Source organism: Lepisma saccharinum, chromosome 29 (genome assembly GCF_977018435.1).
Source record: "Lepisma saccharinum chromosome 29, izLepSacc3.1, whole genome shotgun sequence".
Classification (NCBI taxonomy): domain Eukaryota; kingdom Metazoa; phylum Arthropoda; class Insecta; order Zygentoma; family Lepismatidae; genus Lepisma; species Lepisma saccharinum.
Window position 1 is genome coordinate 33150712 of NC_139257.1, and position 17740 is coordinate 33168451.

Below are 17740 nucleotides of genomic sequence, written 5' to 3' on the forward strand. Positions count from 1 at the left end.
ATTCAACAGAGCATTTTCCACAGCAGTTCATTAATTTCTTACTCGACATATTTGTGATTTTACCAATTATTGTAAATAGAACTGACATTTTCGTAACTTTCAAAATATGTAAAGTCAGGATATTATGATAGCATTTTAACACACCATAATATACCTAATTTATATTTTCTTCAGACAAGACAAATCACGTGATAGTGACAGTACACGATGCAAGATTGTATTTTGGGACAAGATGTAAGCTGTAGAAATTTCAATATTTTTTTTTACAACCTGCAAATAAACTAGGATAACTGCTTCATGCAATTTTTGTACATGTGCAATAACTGCAAACAATGTTTTTTCCTTCATTATTTATTGCTGGAAATATGGCTTCCTTACAAATCACATCATGGCATAATAAACTTGCCAACATAAACCTGAAAGAGCGGTTCTTTTTATTCCCATCAATATACAATCAAGTAACCGTTCCATATTTGCCATATAGCATCATAAGTTACATATATATTTCAAAGGGAAATAGGAACAACATAATTAGATGTAAACGCATCAGATGTTTCTTTTTTTCATAATATTTTGATATGAGATGATTTTTTTCCTACCAGTTCTAAATTTTAAACCAGTTTTAGTTCATTAATGAACCAGTTATAGCCACTTTCCAACTGAAGCAAGCACAGAACATGAGATACCATATTCGTACATCATTTTATATATATATTTCAGATTCACCTGCATTAGTGGCAACTAAATTAACAGTCAGCAGAATACTTTTCATGAGTTGCCGTGTAATTGCAATCTTTTGTATTAAAAGTATATAAAATAAAAACCATATTTGCAAGACAATATAGACCAAATACTTTCTTTCCAAATTATCATTTATCTTCACTAGGTAAACAAGTCTTGATCTATACATTACGCATTACATACAGGATTGTATATTATACAGTAATTTACAGTTTTCTTTACATTATCGTACAGACTATAACAACTTAGTATGAAGAAAGTATGAGTAATGGAGATCAAAATATAATTTCACACACCAGGTAAAAAATAAAAGCATTATGGCCAACATCTTGAGTGAAATAATGTTTCCAAAAAAATACAACTTAGTTCCCAGGTTTTACCAATGCACGAAAAGTAACCTGGTTGTTTCATTGCACACTTTCATCACAATACAAAAATAAAAAGTTAAATAAAATTCTTGATTCCCTTTGTAGAATAAAGCAAAACTTCTTGTACTGGTGTATGAGTGATAAAAAAAATAAGAGACAGATAATGAAGATGAATACATGATTGATTTCCATACACATTGCACTATGTAAATTTTAATTTGGAGATGAACCCAAGAGATATCTGCTTCCTCTCTCTCTGGATTCGTTTTACATAAACCTTAATTTTGTCTCCGACACATATTTTATGCTGTTTAGTAGTGCCTGTATCAATGAATCCTGAGATTCCTACTCCAACATCTACAAATGCTCCGAATGGTGTAACATTGTCAACTCGACCTGTAATACAAAGCATTTCTATTGAAACTACACAACTTTTCATTATGCTAGTTTCAAAAAAAATATTAATGAAGCAATTTGATAATTTTTCGCACAAGCAAATAATAGTAAAAAGAAAGGAATGCTGCCTATCTCTGATAAAATTAATAATTACAATGGAGCTCCGATTTTATGTTCCTGCATTATTCCCAACATAGCAAAAGGTTATAAAATTTTCCTCGATTTTACATTTTCCAACTTTTTAAGTTTTTTTTTTTAGCTTGGTCTCCTGAAAAGCATAAAATTGAGGCTCCACTGTATACACCACTGAGTCAGCCAATATCAGTGTTATCAGTATTGAAAAGTTTCTGTTGAAATCAATCACCAATACTGGCTGATATTTTTTTCAGAGTTTGGGTGCTTTGCCTATTCTGCAAGAATGCAGCATGAAACTTTAATGGAGTTTAAAGATCCTGGAAATTCTACATAACATATATTTTTTTTTTAGCTACTGCATTCCAGGAAGAAATGGATTTTGTGATTCAAAAATCATAAATGCAGAGGAATTAGTACTCACTTTTTCTGCGAAATTGTTTTTTTCTTAGTTCTATCAATTTCAGTGGCCACTGTCACAATCCTCATTGGAACTTGTTGCGAAGTTCGCGGAAAAAGTTAGTACTAGTTCCTCTGTATTTACTACCGCATCTCTCATTTCCCAATAAAAAAATGTTATGTAAAATTATGAATATTTTAAAGAAAAACTCTGGTACGTCGATACATTTCGAATGAAACACTATTTTAAAATTTATAAATATTCTTTACTATGAAACCTTAATTTTGTCTCCGACAAATTTGTATCAAATTTCCAATATTGTTATTGTGAGAATCAGTAAGAGTATTGGGTCAATTGGTATCAGCTCAGCCCTATATACAGTGCATTCAAAAAGTCCCGCACTTATACTTCGAAGAAAAAAAAAGCATTCGAAAAGTCCTGCACTCATACTTGAAATAATAAAAAAAAAAAGGTTAAAAAAATCCCCACACACATACTTGAAAAAAGCTACTAAGGCATTCATCTGGATAAGTTAGCAAGCCTGCCAATAGGAACTGCTATGACCTTGAAGAACAAGTTTGATATATTAAGAGCAGTGCTGCTGTTACAGTCCTCGGTGTGAGATTTACCATCACAGTTTGTCAAAAATGCCTTTTAAGCACATCGCCCACTGATATGCAGAGAAATGCAGCAACAGAGCTTATGTTGTCTGCTTCTATTGAAATCAAATGGTGTAACGCCCACTACAGGGAAACACGTGGGACTGAAGCACAGAATTTCCATACCAGAAGTCTGCAGGTTATCTTAAAGGTTAACTCCCACTGAGATGCCGGAAACGGGTTTGTTGCATTCCGTTGCTGCGTTTATCCGCATCTCAGTGGGCATCCAGCTTTAGACACACAGCAAATCACTATGTTGGAAGCATGTTTTGATTATGTCACATGAATGATGTGTTGAGAAATAGAGAAGTCTATTTCCCGATGATATGACACCAGGTAAAACTGCAATGGATGATTGTTTCAGTTTTCTTTCTGTGTATTTCAACACGTGCAAAGTGGTTCGCCATCTTTCCAGTGTGTTACTGACCGCAGAGATTGCAGTATTTCTCACATTTAGTTTAATTTTTTTTTTTTAATTTATTTTTTTTTTATTTTTTTTTTTTATTTATTTAAGGACATAGTTAACAAATGTACGTATTAATTACATTGAGAAGTTCAATAAATTACATGGGGCATTCAATATATAATGAGAATTTTGCAATAAAATCTTCTGTAATAAGTCCACAATCACGAAACTTCATACGCTTGTTCTAGGAAGTACCCTTGTATTAACTGCGAATGCCCCATAGCATGTGATGCAAAATCCCTGCGTTAACTGCGGAAGCCCCGTAGATTGACATCATTGTGTTCGTCACCGAGTGTACGAAAGCAGAGATGAGATCAGTGATACGTTTTCTGCATTTGGAGGGTGTAAACCTGGCTGAAATTTATCGACGAATGACTATAATTTACAGTGACAAGTGTTTGGCTAAATGCCAAATGTACGAGTGGGTGAGTAAGTTCAAAAGCGGTGTGGAAGACAAACCACATGTTGACCGATTGTTCACGGTTACGACTGAAGGCATGTGGAACGCCGTTGAAACAGTCATTCGTGAAGATCCAATAACCAGAGGTACGACAGTGAACAGTGAATCATATTGTGCTTTACTGCGGGATCGTTTGAAGCCAGCAAAAAGACGAAAACATCCTAGACTTGTCTCGAAAGGAATTTGCTTGCAACATGACAACGCCGGTCCACATACTGCTGCTGCGACTGTTCAAACCATTGAGGACTTATGTATGGAAGTTATAGCACATCCCCCTTATTCACCGGACTTAGCACCCAGCAATTATTGGCTCTTTGGACCTCTCAAGGTGGCTCTTTCCGGGAAACGCTTTGCATCTGATCAAAGGGCGACACATTCCTGGTTGACAGGTCAAACAAAATATTTTTTTTAGAAGGGCATTAACTCGCTGGTGGCCCGTTGGCAGAAGTGCATCGATCAAGAAGGGGACTACTTCGAAAATTAACATGAATAAAGCAACTCTGTTCAACGGTGAGTGACGCTATTACAAAATTCTGGTTATATATCGAATGCACCTTGTACAAGCAAAAATTCTCAAACTTTGAGTGCGGGGACTTTTCGAATGCTCTGTATCAGCGTAATATTTTATTCACTACCAAAGTAAAAGTTTATTTTTTGTGTCTGCCAGACATAAAAAAAATACCCATGCCAGGATTTGAACTTTGGAACTTTTGTGGTGAGATTGAAAGTTGACCACTTAACGTACTCAGTCACTGAAGTGGATAAGAAATTACAATTTCTACAATGTCAGAGGAGATACTGAAAATAGAGAATAGAAGGATAAGACTTTATCATACCTGTCAGAGTATCATTGACTTGCAATTTTGCAAAATTAACTAGCCCCTGGCGAAAAAGAGGCTTCTGAAAACTGTTCCGAAAATCGTGATCCAAAGGCTGCTGAAGTCCTTCAACAATGGTTGTTAAAGCTGGCTCCGATACACCAAGTTCAGTAGATAATGCTCCTATACCTACAAAAAACACCGTATAAATGCAAACGTTCTTGAAAGCTAGCAGACATATCCCTATTACATTCTCTGAATTCATAGCACAAACATGATTGGATTATCTTTTTATGAAATTATATAATTTTGTGAAAAAAATTACTTTATTTGCCCATAGATCTCGGTGACTCATCATTTGCCAATAATTTACTGATTCAATGTATCCAGGGCCTCCCCGATGGCACAGTGGTTGTTGTTCAAGAAACATTCTAAAATGGAGGTGGTGGAATGATTTTGTGGGTTGGAATCAAAATTGTGGGACGTACGGACATCCACGTCATCCAAAATGTCAGTTTGACGGCCCTTAGATATGGTGATGAGAACCTCAGACCTCTTGCCATGCCGTGCACAGATGCAATAGGTGATAGTTTACTTTTCATCGGCGATAATGCTCGTCCTCACAGAGTTCTGTTAGTGCACAACGTGCCAGAGGACGAGGGAATAGTGAGTATGGAGTTGCCACCGTGATTAATGGATTTAAATCCCATAGAGAATGTTTGGGATGCACTTGGCAGACACATTCTAGGTAGGATGGCACCTCCCTCAACTCTTCCAGAGCTGAAAATGCCCAAAGTGAAGAGTGGCGAGGAATCCTCCAACCTCTCATCGATCACCTCATCGAGTCCATGACACACAGATGTGCAGCGGTGTTGGACGTTCGAGATCACACACCATACTAGGGGCGAGTTACTGCTGTGACCATGTCCGTTTCTGAGCTGTTCTATGGAAAAAACTCAATATGCTGACCAAGGCAGTAATTTATTTTATTATAAAACATAAACTAAACGTAACGTTTCAACCTTCTAGCAAGGTCTTCTTCAGACTCTGCACCAAGTACAAATGTAACAAGGTACACAACAGGACGATATATATACACAAACATTACTCCCCTCCAGACTATCAGAAAGTTGTTCTGGAACATTCTAGCAGGTGGCTTTCCTTCAGGAAATTAGATGGCAAAGGCAAGAAAGGTGAAGAAGAAGACACAATGAACTGGAATGGGGGACTGAAGTTAAACAAAGAATGGAAGAAGATGTTAGAAAGAGTGGAAAGGACAACAGAGAAACATGAGAAGAAGGAGGAAGAAGAATGAAGGAAAAAGAGCGCAAGATAAAGAGCCCAAGCACATTCTAGATGGGAGTAAATATGTTTAGCTTTTTAGGTGAAAGTACAGTTGACAAGGGAAAGCCACATGCTAGAATGTTCCAGAACAACTTTCTAATAGTCTGGAGGGGAGTAATGAATGAATGAATGAATGTATGTATGTATGTATGTGTGTATGTATGTATGTATGTGTGTGTGTATGTGTGTATATATATATGTGTGTGTGTGTGTGTGTGTGTGTGTGTGTGTGTGTGTGTGTGTGTGTGTGTGTGTGTGTGTGTGTGTGTGTGTGTGTGTGTGTGTGTGTGTGTGTGTGTGTGTGTGTGTGTCTGTATGTATGTATGTATGTATGTATGTATGTATGTATGTATGTATGTATGTATGTATGTATGTATGTATGTATGTATGTATGTATGTATGTATGTATGTATGTATGTATGTATGTATGTATGTATGTATGTATGTATGTATGTATGTATGTATGTATGTATGTATGTATGTATGTATGTATGTATGTATGTATGTATGTATGTATGTATGTATGTATGTATGTATGTATGTATGTATGTATGTATGTATGTATGTATGTATGTATGTATGTATGTATGTATGTATGTATGTATGTATGTATGTATGTATGTATGTATGTATGTATGTATGTATGTATGTATGTATGTATGTATGTATGTATGTATGTATGTATGTATGTATGTATGTATGTATGTATGTATGTATGTATGTATGTATGTATGTATGTATGTATGTATGTATGTATGTATGTATGTATGTATGTATGTATGTATGTATGTATGTATGTATGTATGTATGTATGTATGTATGTATGTATGTATGTATGTATGTATGTATGTATGTATGTATGTATGTATGTATGTATGTATGTATGTATGTATGTATGTATGTATGTATGTATGTATGTATGTATGTATGTATGTATGTATGTATGTATGTATGTATGTATGTATGTATGTATGTATGTATGTATGTATGTATGTATGTATGTATGTATGTATGTATGTATGTATGTATGTATGTATGTATGTATGTATGTATGTATGTATGTATGTATGTATGTATGTATGTATGTATGTATGTATGTATGTATGTATGTATGTATGTATGTATGTATGTATGTATGTATGTATGTATGTATGTATGTATGTATGTATGTATGTATGTATGTATGTATGTATGTATGTATGTATGTATGTATGTATGTATGTATGTATGTATGTATGTATGTATGTATGTATGTATGTATGTATGTATGTATGTATGTATGTATGTATGTATGTATGTATGTATGTATGTATGTATGTATGTATGTATGTATGTATGTATGTATGTATGTATGTATGTATGTTTGTTTGTTTGTTTGTTTGTTTGTATATATATATATGAAGGTTGAAACATTAAGTTTTGTTTATGTTTTATAATAAAATAAATTACTGCCTTGGTCAGCATATTGAGTTTTTCTTATCATGGAAACAAGGCTTAATGGTGTTATGTTCTATTGGTACACGCATTGCTCTATAGTGACGCACATCATGTGTGCATTGGTTCAAGCGACTGTAGGGTCTTTGTTACCTGTACTAATCCATACTCTACTGTATCTGTTCTCTGAATGTTCTTTCAATTGCATAAACATCGGCTGTACATGGTTCTCGTCTAGTTCTTTCTGTCCCTCTCTTGATCCAAGAAGAAGGCGGTGGATAGTTATGGCAGGTCAATTATCAGACAATACACTATTTGGTCGAAATATTGTGACAGCACAGAATCGGAATCTTCAAATGGGCTTTCTCTTAGTCTTTCAGGAAATTAGATGGCAAGAGCAAGGAAGAATTGATAAGCCAGGGTACACATTACTTTATAGTGGACCAGAGAGGAGGACCAGACAATTCGGTGTAGGCTTTATAATAACCAAAAAGATGAGAAAAAGTCTTCTGGAATTTGAACCAATTAATGAAAGGATGTGTAGAATACGGTTGAGAGAAAGATTTAGAAACATAGCAATTATAAATGCACATGCCCCTACAGAAGAGAAAGATGAGAAGGAGAAAGAAGAGTTCTATGACAATCTGGAACAAGCATGTGGGAAGATCTAAAAGTATGACATGCTAACCATATTTAACGACTTTAATGCTCAGATAGGAAAGGACGAGTATCAGGAAGGGGTTGCAGGCCGTCATACTCTCCATGAGAATGGGAACCTTCTTTGCCAGTTTGCTGTCAGGATCAACATGTTCATAACAAGTACCTGTTTCAAACATAAATGAATTCACTTAGGAACATGGAAGGCACCTAACGGAACAATAAGCCAGATTGATCATATACTGGTTAATGCACGTCATGCCTCATCAATTATTGATGAGACAAGTTGCTACCTGATAAAAGTAGTAATGAGGGAAAAATTGATAGCGGTGCAAAGAAACGAGATGGCCAAGAGAAAGAAGTGGAACATGAAAAAAATTAAAGACGAAGAAGTTATTAGTGAATATGTAAGTAAGGTACAGAGTAAACTGAAGGAGAAAGAGAATAACAGACTACGAGTGGTTGAGGAAGAATGGGAAATAATAGAAGGAGTGATAAAGGAGGTAGCACAAGATACTTTTGGACAAGAGAAAACTAAAAGGAATGAGTGGTTTGATGAAGAGAGCAGACAGGTTATACATGAGAAGAATAAAGCTAGAGAGAGAATGCTACAGAGGGAAACTCAAAGTAATGCTGAGAGGTATGAGGAATTAAGAAGGAAAGCACATAGAGTATGCAAAGAAAATAAGAAAATGATGTATAGAAAGAAGATGCAAGAAATAGAAGAATTAAATCAACAAAGTGAAATAAGAAAATTCTATAGAGCAATAGATAGAATGAGAATAGGATTTGAGCCAAGAATAGAAGAATGTTAGAATAAGAATGGGGAAGTAATTGTAGAAGAGAATCAGACTCAACAGATGGACAGAGCACTTTAAAGAGATTTTGAATAAAGTGGAAGACCAAAAAGAAGAGCAGTATAATAGGAATATAGGAAATAGGGATGATCATGAAGTACAAGTACCTAGTATTGAAGAAGTTGAATTTGTAATGAAGAAAATAAGTAATAATAGAGCTACAGGCAAGGATGAAGTGATAATAGAACTTATTAAACTTGGTGGTAACACATTGTTGGCAGCAATACATAGATTGATTGTAATGATATAGGAAAACGAAACAATGCCCCAGAATTGGAAATCTGGAATAATATGCCCAATGTATACGAAAGGTGATAAATTAATATGTGGAAATTACAGATGCATAACACTTCTTAGTGTGGTCTATAAGATCCTGTCAGGATTGAACACTGAGAGAATAAAATGTTACACAGAAGATATACTGGGAAAGTACCAATGTGGATTTCGCCCTGGCAGAAGCACTACTGATCAGATTTTTATAATTAGACAGATGATGGAAAAGTTTTATGAACATGACGTGCATTTGCATTTTTTATTTGTTGACTTCAGGCAGGCGTTCTGACAGTGTTAATCGGAATGAAATGTTTAAGGTACTTGACGAGTATATTATTCCCCTCAAAATAATAAGACTAATAAGAATGACTATGAGAGGTACTGAGGCAAGAGTAAAAGTTTGTAGTAAACTGAGCGAAGAATTTGAATTCAACACGGGAGTGAAACAAGGGGATGGCCTTTCGGCAGTATTATTTCATCTGGCATTGCACAAAGTAATAAATGTAGTTGACCAATGTTTGGAAAGTCTAGTCAAATCTGCACATATGCAGATGATATTACAATCATTGATTGATTGATTTGGTGTTTTAAGTCCACTTTATGCACAGTAAGGATAATCGTGACTGGACCTACAGTTTCAAGTGGGATCCGAACCAATATGTGCCTCCCCAGGGTATAGAACCCAGGATTCCTTGATTACAAGGCAACGTCGCTACCACTGCGCCATCGGGAGGCCCTAATATTAGAATCATTTCTAGAACAATAAGTACACTTAAACAAATTTATGAGCAAATGGAAGGAGAAGCAATAAAAATGGGGCTTACTGTAAATGAAAAAAAAAAGAGACAAAGTACTCTCAGATCAGAAGAGTACCTCAAGATCTAACAATTGGAGAGAATATGTTTGAAGGAGTCCCTTGTTTTAAATATCTGCAGGCAATGGTATATAATGATAATGATATGAGTAAAGTAATAAAGGAAAGAATACAGGCAGGCAATCATGCAAATTTTGCAAATAAGTAGTTGTTCAGAAATAGACTGATCACAAGAAATAAAAAGCTTAAAATTTATAAGACACTGGTATGACCAGTCGTCACTTATGGATCAGAGAATTGGACTTTGAAATTGTCAATGAAAATGCCCTCAGAATATTTGAGAGAAGGATATTAAGAAAGATATATGGACCTGTGAAGGAAGATGACGACTGGAGAATAAGATATAATGCAGAGCTAGATGATTTAATAAAAGGCCAGGATATAGTGAGATTTGTCAAAGCCTAGAGAATAAAGTGGTTGGGGCATGTGGAGAGAATGATGGAAGACCGGGTGCCAAGAAGAATGTTCAGAGAAAAGCTTCACCACTATGACTTCGATGGATAGACGACGTCGCTGCAAACTTGCGGACGATGAAAATTAAAGGATGGAGGAGAAGAATTTATGACAGATTGTAATGGAGGCTGATTGTGGAGGAGGCCAAGGCCCACCAAGGGGCAGTAGAGCAGGGGGAGAGAAGGAGAGAGGGAGAGAGAGAGAGAGAAAAAAAAATATATATATATATATAAAACACAGGAATAGGATCAGAAAAGGTGCCACAAGGGCGGATAAATACTAATGATGAAGGAGACAGTAAACACTTACCACACGAAGAGAAATTATTCTATATTTCACGATCTGAGTCGCATTTTCAAGTTAGAAGGAGAAAGATCGGCGTTACTTGGAGAAGAGGCACAGAATACTGACCGTAGCGTCTCTACGATCAGTGTTGCCAGAAACCGTTGATAGATGACGAGAAGTACTTTCACCAGTGTTTATTGTAAGGTGGGTGGGTAATTTTGGGGAGGAGAGGAAAGGGTTACTGGTTGGCTAGGTTGAGTCCGGGAGGTATAGTGGCGTGCATGCCTGTTATATAGCGGGGGGTAAAAGATGGATCATGGCAACACAGAAGCAGTTATTGAAGGTGTCAGTATTCTGTGCCTCTTCTCCAAGTAACGCCGATCTTTCTCCTTCTAACTTGAAAATGCGACTCAGATTGCGAAATATAGAATAATTTCTCTTCGTGTGGTAAGTGTTTACTGTCTCCTTCATCATTAGTATTTATCCGCCTTTGTGGCACCTTTTCTGATCCTATTCCTGTGTTTTTTGTTCCTTTTTGGATATGAACCCTTTTGTGTACAACTCACGCCAACTCTCCCGACTCCGGTCACTCATTATTTCCTTCACCAAATCTGTTTGTCACACACGTTTCTTACATTCATGCCTCTTATTAGGCCTTACTCCCAAAAGCCTGACACCCAAACTCCCTTTCTCAGCTATGCCCCCCGATATTCAACCCAATATTCGCCCCCTAGTGAGAAATTTTGCTGCCGAACTAACCCTAACCATGTACAAATCACAGCTCCACCGGACTAGAGAACTCTCGATTTCCATCCAGTCCCTCACCAAAATCCTCCTACTGACCCCAGGCAACAACAACAACCAAATAAACACACTCTGGAACCTTTCCCAGTCCATTGCCCACAACCTGAACCAAAAACACCTGCCAAAACTTTCCATTTTCTGGCGACAAGCCCTGAATGCAGGATGCACCCTCCCCCTCCCACCACAACACCAACACAAAACTACATATCCCTTACTTCCAGACCCACCCTTACCTCTACCCACTCCACCCCAACCTACCATCTCTAACCATGCCCCCCCCCCCTCCCACCACACCACAGAAGAGCATTAGTCCTCGGACAAAATATGCCCCCAGCATACTTACATTCCTCACCCCCAACCACCCACTGACTGCACCTCCATCTTGAACCTTTCCAACCACAACCTTACAACCACCGAAATTGACGTTCTTTCCAAAGGTCTGACCTTCTCCCCAGCCTCCACCCCAACAATGTTTCCGACAGTACATACCTCCAAAATTCTTCTTCCCACCACAATCTAACCCCAGCCCAGCACCAAGCCCTCCAGTCCCTCTGCAACAACCCGGACATCAAAATCCTCCCCGCCGACAAAGGGTCCACCACAGTAGTCATGAACTCCTCTGACTAAGTGGCGGAAGCCTCCCGTCAACTCTCTGATTCATCAACCTACAAGCCCACCACGGTTGATTCATCTACCACACACCTAGACAAAATTCGGGAATTTATCCTCTCCTGAGGACCCCCCTGAAGGTCTATCCAATTCCACCATCTCCTCGCTCATACCTGACAACCCCCGCACCCCCATTTTCTACCTCCTCCCGAAAATTCACAAACTGAACAACCCCGGGAGACCCATTGTGTCCAGCTACAATTCACCCACTGAACGCATTTCAGCCTTTCTAGACTCTCACCTCCAACCCCTCGTCCAAGCCCTGCCCTCCTACCTCCGTGACACCAACCACTTCCTTAACATCATCCAAAACTTACCACCCCTACCACCTAACACCATCCTCACAACTGTTGACGTCACATCCCTCTACACTAATATTCCCCATGCCCATGGCCTCCGTGCCACGGAATCATTCCTTAACTGCCGACCCAAACCCCACAATCCCAGCACTCACTTCCTGATAGAACTAGCCAACCTTGTACTTACTTGCAACAACTTCTGCTTCGGTGATCAACATTACCTGCAGATACGTGGCACAGCCATGGGTACCCGCATGGCCCCCTCTTATGCCAACCTGTTCATGGGCAGGCTGGAACAGGAATTCCTTGACTCCCAGCAACTGAAACCACTCCTCTGGCTCAGATTCATAGATGACATTTTTCTCCTCTGGACACATGGCGAACCCTCCCTCACTACATTCCTAAACCAAGTGAACGACTTCACTACCCTCAAATTCACCTGGTCCCACTCCAAAGACCAAGTGACCTTCCTAGATGTGGACATCCACATTGCGGGAGACCACTTGGAAACTTCCATACATATTAAACCCACCTCCAGTATCTCCACTACTCCAGCTCACACCTCTACCACATAAAAAAGCCATCCCATTCTCCCTTGCCCTCAGAGGCCAGCACCTCAACTCATCCCTCTCATCCCGCCAAAACTACAACCTACGCCTGCACCAAGCCCTAACCAACCGTGGCTATCCCTCCACCCTCATCAACAAACAAATCACCAGAGCCAACTCCCACAACCGCACCAAACAACCTAAAACCAACCCTCCAACCCTGATCACCCAATACCACCCCCATATTATGAAAATCAGACATACCCTCCACTCCCTCCTCCCCATCCTGCACAGTGATCCTGATATTAGGGACATCTTTCGGGAAAAACCCAGGGTCGTCTTCCGTAGCCCCCCAAACCTCCAAAACATCTTGGTCCGAAACACTCCCACCCCATCCACACCACTCCCCCAGCTCACAGGTGCAACAAACCCAGATGCAAGACCTGCCCCATACTCATCACCTCCCCCACCCTCCTGATCCCCACAGCGGCAGGCGAGTTCACCCTAAGGGCACCTGCCACTCATCCAACCTAATTTACACCCTCATCTGCCAAATCTGCGGCAACTTCTACATAGGTGAAACCTCCACCCCCTCGAATCTAAGGATCAACCTCCACCCAAAACTCTGATTTCACTGTTGCCATCCACACCAACAGCCATAACACCACCTTCAATAACTGCTTCCGTGTTGCCATCATCCATCTTTTACCCCCCGCTCTGACACATCTTTCTGCAGGCGATGGGAAAGGGCCTATATAACAGGCATGCACGCCACTATACTTCCCGGACTCAACCTAGCCAACCAGTAACCCTTTCCTCTCCTCCCCAAAATTACCCACCCACCTTACAATAAGCACTGGTGAAAGTACTTCTCGTCATCTATCAACTGTTTCTGGCAACACTGATCGTATTCTGTGCCTCTTCTCCAAGTAACGCCGATCTTTCTCCTTCTAACATGAAAATGCGAGTCAGATCGCGAAATATAGAATAATTTCTCTTCGTGTGGTAAGTGTTTATATATATATATATATATATATATATAAAAATCAAATAAGGTAAAAGGAAACACTCACCGGACAGTAGGAAAATTCAAAATTTTCGCTAATTTATAGCATCATCGGTGTGAGAAGAAACAGAAGACGGAACCGGTTCCGGTTCCGGTTCCGGTTCCGTCTTCTGTTTCTTCTCACACCGATGATGCTATAAATTAGCGAAAATTTTGAATTTTCCTACTGTCCGGTGAGTGTTTCCTTTTACCTTATTTGATTTTTACTTAGCCCTTTTGGCCCTCCTTGCTTTTATCCATTATATATATATATATATATATATATATATATATACTTACACCTTTTTCTGGAGCGTGAGTCTCAAAAGAATAAAACAGCAGGCAAATATAAAGTCCAGAAAAAATATTTTATTGTAACGGGACTAAATTCGCACAGTAAGGATAGCCTGGCGGTAAGGGGCGAGCACTTGGAGGGTTGATGTGAAGGTACCGGATTCAGCACAGTAGGCTGAAAGGAGTGATCCACCAACACGTTAGCCACTCAGCCAGGGCGACAAAAGACAAACATAGTAGGAAGATCACATGAATTATGTAAAAAAGTGTAAAATCTTGAACTATTTTTGAAGCTCCAAAACATACCTTTTGAGCGAACAGTCTCCTTCACTTTATTGATAAATCTTTGGGTTCCTATTTCTTTGTCAGAGAGACCACATTTTGACATTAACCTGTAATATAAAAATATACTGATGAACATGTTTTGTAAGTATATATTTGCACTATTACAAGTTTTTGTAAAAAAAAGGGTGTGTGTGTGTGAGTGTTACACATATAATACGAGGGTCACTATTTATTTTTGAGCCTTGGCAACACTGATTGAAGTTAGGTGCGATTTGACGTTTGCACGGAATCGTCTGGCATTATTGACCATAACGTACTTCAAATGTTTTGTCAATAGCTTCATTTGTGTTGTTTATGTTGCCTTGGAGATTGCGCGACAACAATAAAATGGAATTAACTCGTGAACATTTTCGTGCGATGATTTTTTACGATTTTCGACGTGGATTATCAAGACAAGAGTGCATCGATCAACTTACTTCCACATTTGGCGAAGAAGCCACATCCTTTGCCACTGTGAAACGCTGGTATAACGAATTTAATCGTGGCCGCCATTCGCTCACCGACGAGATTCGCGAAGGTCGTCCAAAATCAGTTTTGTTCAAGAAAACATTGATGCTGTGCAAAACCTAATACTGCAAGATCGTCATGTGACATACTGTGAGATTGAGGCTACCATAGGCATTAGTTCCACCAGCATATATAAAATATTACATGATCATTTAGCTGTGAGAAAGGTATGTTCTCGTTGGATCCCACACAATTTGACAAAAACTCAAAAAGACGCTCACGTCAATTGGTGCAAACAAATGCTCAATAAATACAATTGTGGTGCTTCAGAAGACGTATATAAGATTGTAACAGGTGATGAATAATGGATATATGCATATGAGCCGGAACGTAAACAGCAGTCGACTGTATGGGTGTTTCAAGATGAACCCAATCCAACAAAAGTTGTTCGTGCTCGAAGCACATCGAAACAAATGGTCGCCTGTTTTTTTGGGAAAACTGGTCATGTGGCAACTGTGCCTTTAGAGGAACGTAGAACGGTCAACTCTGAATGGTACACAACAATTTGTTTGCCAGAAGTCTTCGGTCAAATACGGAAAACAAACAAACGCCGTCGGATCATTCTTCATCAAGACAATGCCAGCTGTCACACATCTCGTCTAACAACCGACTTTATGAACAGTCAAAAAATCGAATTAATGGGTCATCCGCCGTACAGTCCTGATTTGGCAGCCAATGACTACTTCTTGTTCCCGAATGTCAAGAATAAATTGCGTGGACAACGATTTTTGTCGGTGGAAGATGCCGTTGATGCGTTCAAAAACCATATTATGGAGGTGTCTCAAGAAGATTGGAAAAACTGCTTTGACAAATGGTTCGAACGAATGCAAAAGTGTATTGACCATAAAGGTGAATACTTCGAAAAACAATAAAGCAGTTTTCAATGCCAAATTCCTGTTTTTTCATTGTTAGGCTCAAAATATAGATAGTGACCCTCGTATCAGAGTGGTTTCATTGTATTGGCAAAAGACATGTGAATGACATGGAAAAACAATGAAACAACATATTATTCATACTATGGGAATGAGAGATGCGGTAATAAATAATTAAGGTACTCACGTTTTCCGCGAAGCTGTTTTACATTATTTTCTATTAATTTTGGTAGCCACTGCCACCATCCTGGTTGGAATTCATTCTGTTGTTGTTGCTTGCCGCGTTTCTGTTGTTTTTTCCTAAATCACTGTTTTCTAAAACAGCTTCGCAGAAAACCTGAGTACTTTAATTAACATATTATTGTGTGAGAACCAGAGGAAACTCCAAAAATGTGGTTTTCAGGTTTGTGTAAATAGCCTGCCCTGAAGAGCTCTTTTTGGAGTCAGATCGATAAACGTGGGGGGAACCAAAAGAAACCAGAATTTTGTAATAAAAAAATGTGTATTATTTTTAGGTGTTACAAATTTAATCTTCAAAGTACTATTCATTTGATGCAATGCATCGGGCTAAAGGTGTTTTCCACTTTTCGAAGCAGTTCTGAAACTCATAAAAAGAAGTGGCACGGAGCGAGATCAGGTGAATATGGCAGGTGGTGGGTCATGCTGTTCTTAGTTAAAAATTGTGTCACCTTTTCTCCTCTTTTTCAACATTTATTTAATCACCTCCACTTAGGTATAGTTTGAAATTAAGAAAATAGATATTTTATTCAATGAAAAATTACTACCGCAAGGACAGTTAAAATGAAAACTGAAGCTGTACTTTAACAAGAGATTTAGACTTGCTTTAATTATTAATGCATGTAAAAATTGATGCTTCAGACTTCATCCTGGATGGGGAATGGTCACATTATGTAATATTTTTACAAAACATCACGTGTTCAGGAATGTATTTCTTAAGAAACAAAGTGAACAAATCTTAACCACTACTCAATACAATTTAAATTTCCCAATATATTCATATCCCAGTACAGGTATATAAAAATGTAAATTCACTATACTGTAAAAAAATAGCAAAAATTCTTGACCACGAGCATAATTTCTTCACTTTCTTGACCTACCTGTAGATTTCTTAACTGGTAGACACCTTGATAAATTTTCCACTGGAACTACGATATATCAATATAACACAGTTTTGCTTTAAAACATTCACAATTTCACGTGAGAATCATTTAATCATAGTATTCATTTCATCAATAAAGTTTTTGCAAAAAAATAAAGAAAATTTTGCATAATTTGCAGAATATTTAGACTGAAAAAGGATCTCCACTAAACTCTGCTTTCAGTGGTTACAAATTTACTGCCATAAGTATTTTGGCATATACATATTTGTCTGTTTCGTTAGAAAATAAAAATTGTATTCGTTCATTGAAAATAACATGTGTACGGGTTGAAACATTAAAATATTTTTTTAGTCACTAGAAGTAAAAAGAAAAACAATATAACTTTAAAATAGACACAAAGTTGACTTACTCTGTAGCTATAGAATAAGACTCTGGATGTATCCATGTTTGATCCAAAGGATTGTGATCTTCAGGCACTGTCACTTGTTTCTTACCAGCTTCAATCTTCACCTTAACATCTGGCAATTCATTAGATGATCTGCAACAAAACAGAATGCAGCATATTAGCTGTATATATTTTTATTTTTATGCTGAATGGTAACTTTTATATCTAGTACAC

The 17740-nt window shown here is 38.1% G+C and overlaps 1 protein-coding gene across 1 annotated transcript in view; it reads right to left on the reverse strand.

The window, feature by feature from the left end:
- Positions 1-348: 348 nt before the first annotated feature.
- Positions 349-17740, reverse strand: part of LOC145981336 (S1 RNA-binding domain-containing protein 1-like) — a 61214-nt gene continuing 43822 nt past the window's right edge. The window contains exons 13-16 of the mRNA XM_083114552.1: positions 17531-17659; positions 14583-14668; positions 4459-4629; positions 349-1505 (exon numbers count right to left, since the gene is read on the reverse strand). Of these exons, the coding sequence (XP_082970678.1) occupies positions 1312-1505; positions 4459-4629; positions 14583-14668; positions 17531-17659 (580 nt within the window). The 3' untranslated portion in view covers positions 349-1311. The remainder of the gene's footprint in view (positions 1506-4458; positions 4630-14582; positions 14669-17530; positions 17660-17740) is intronic.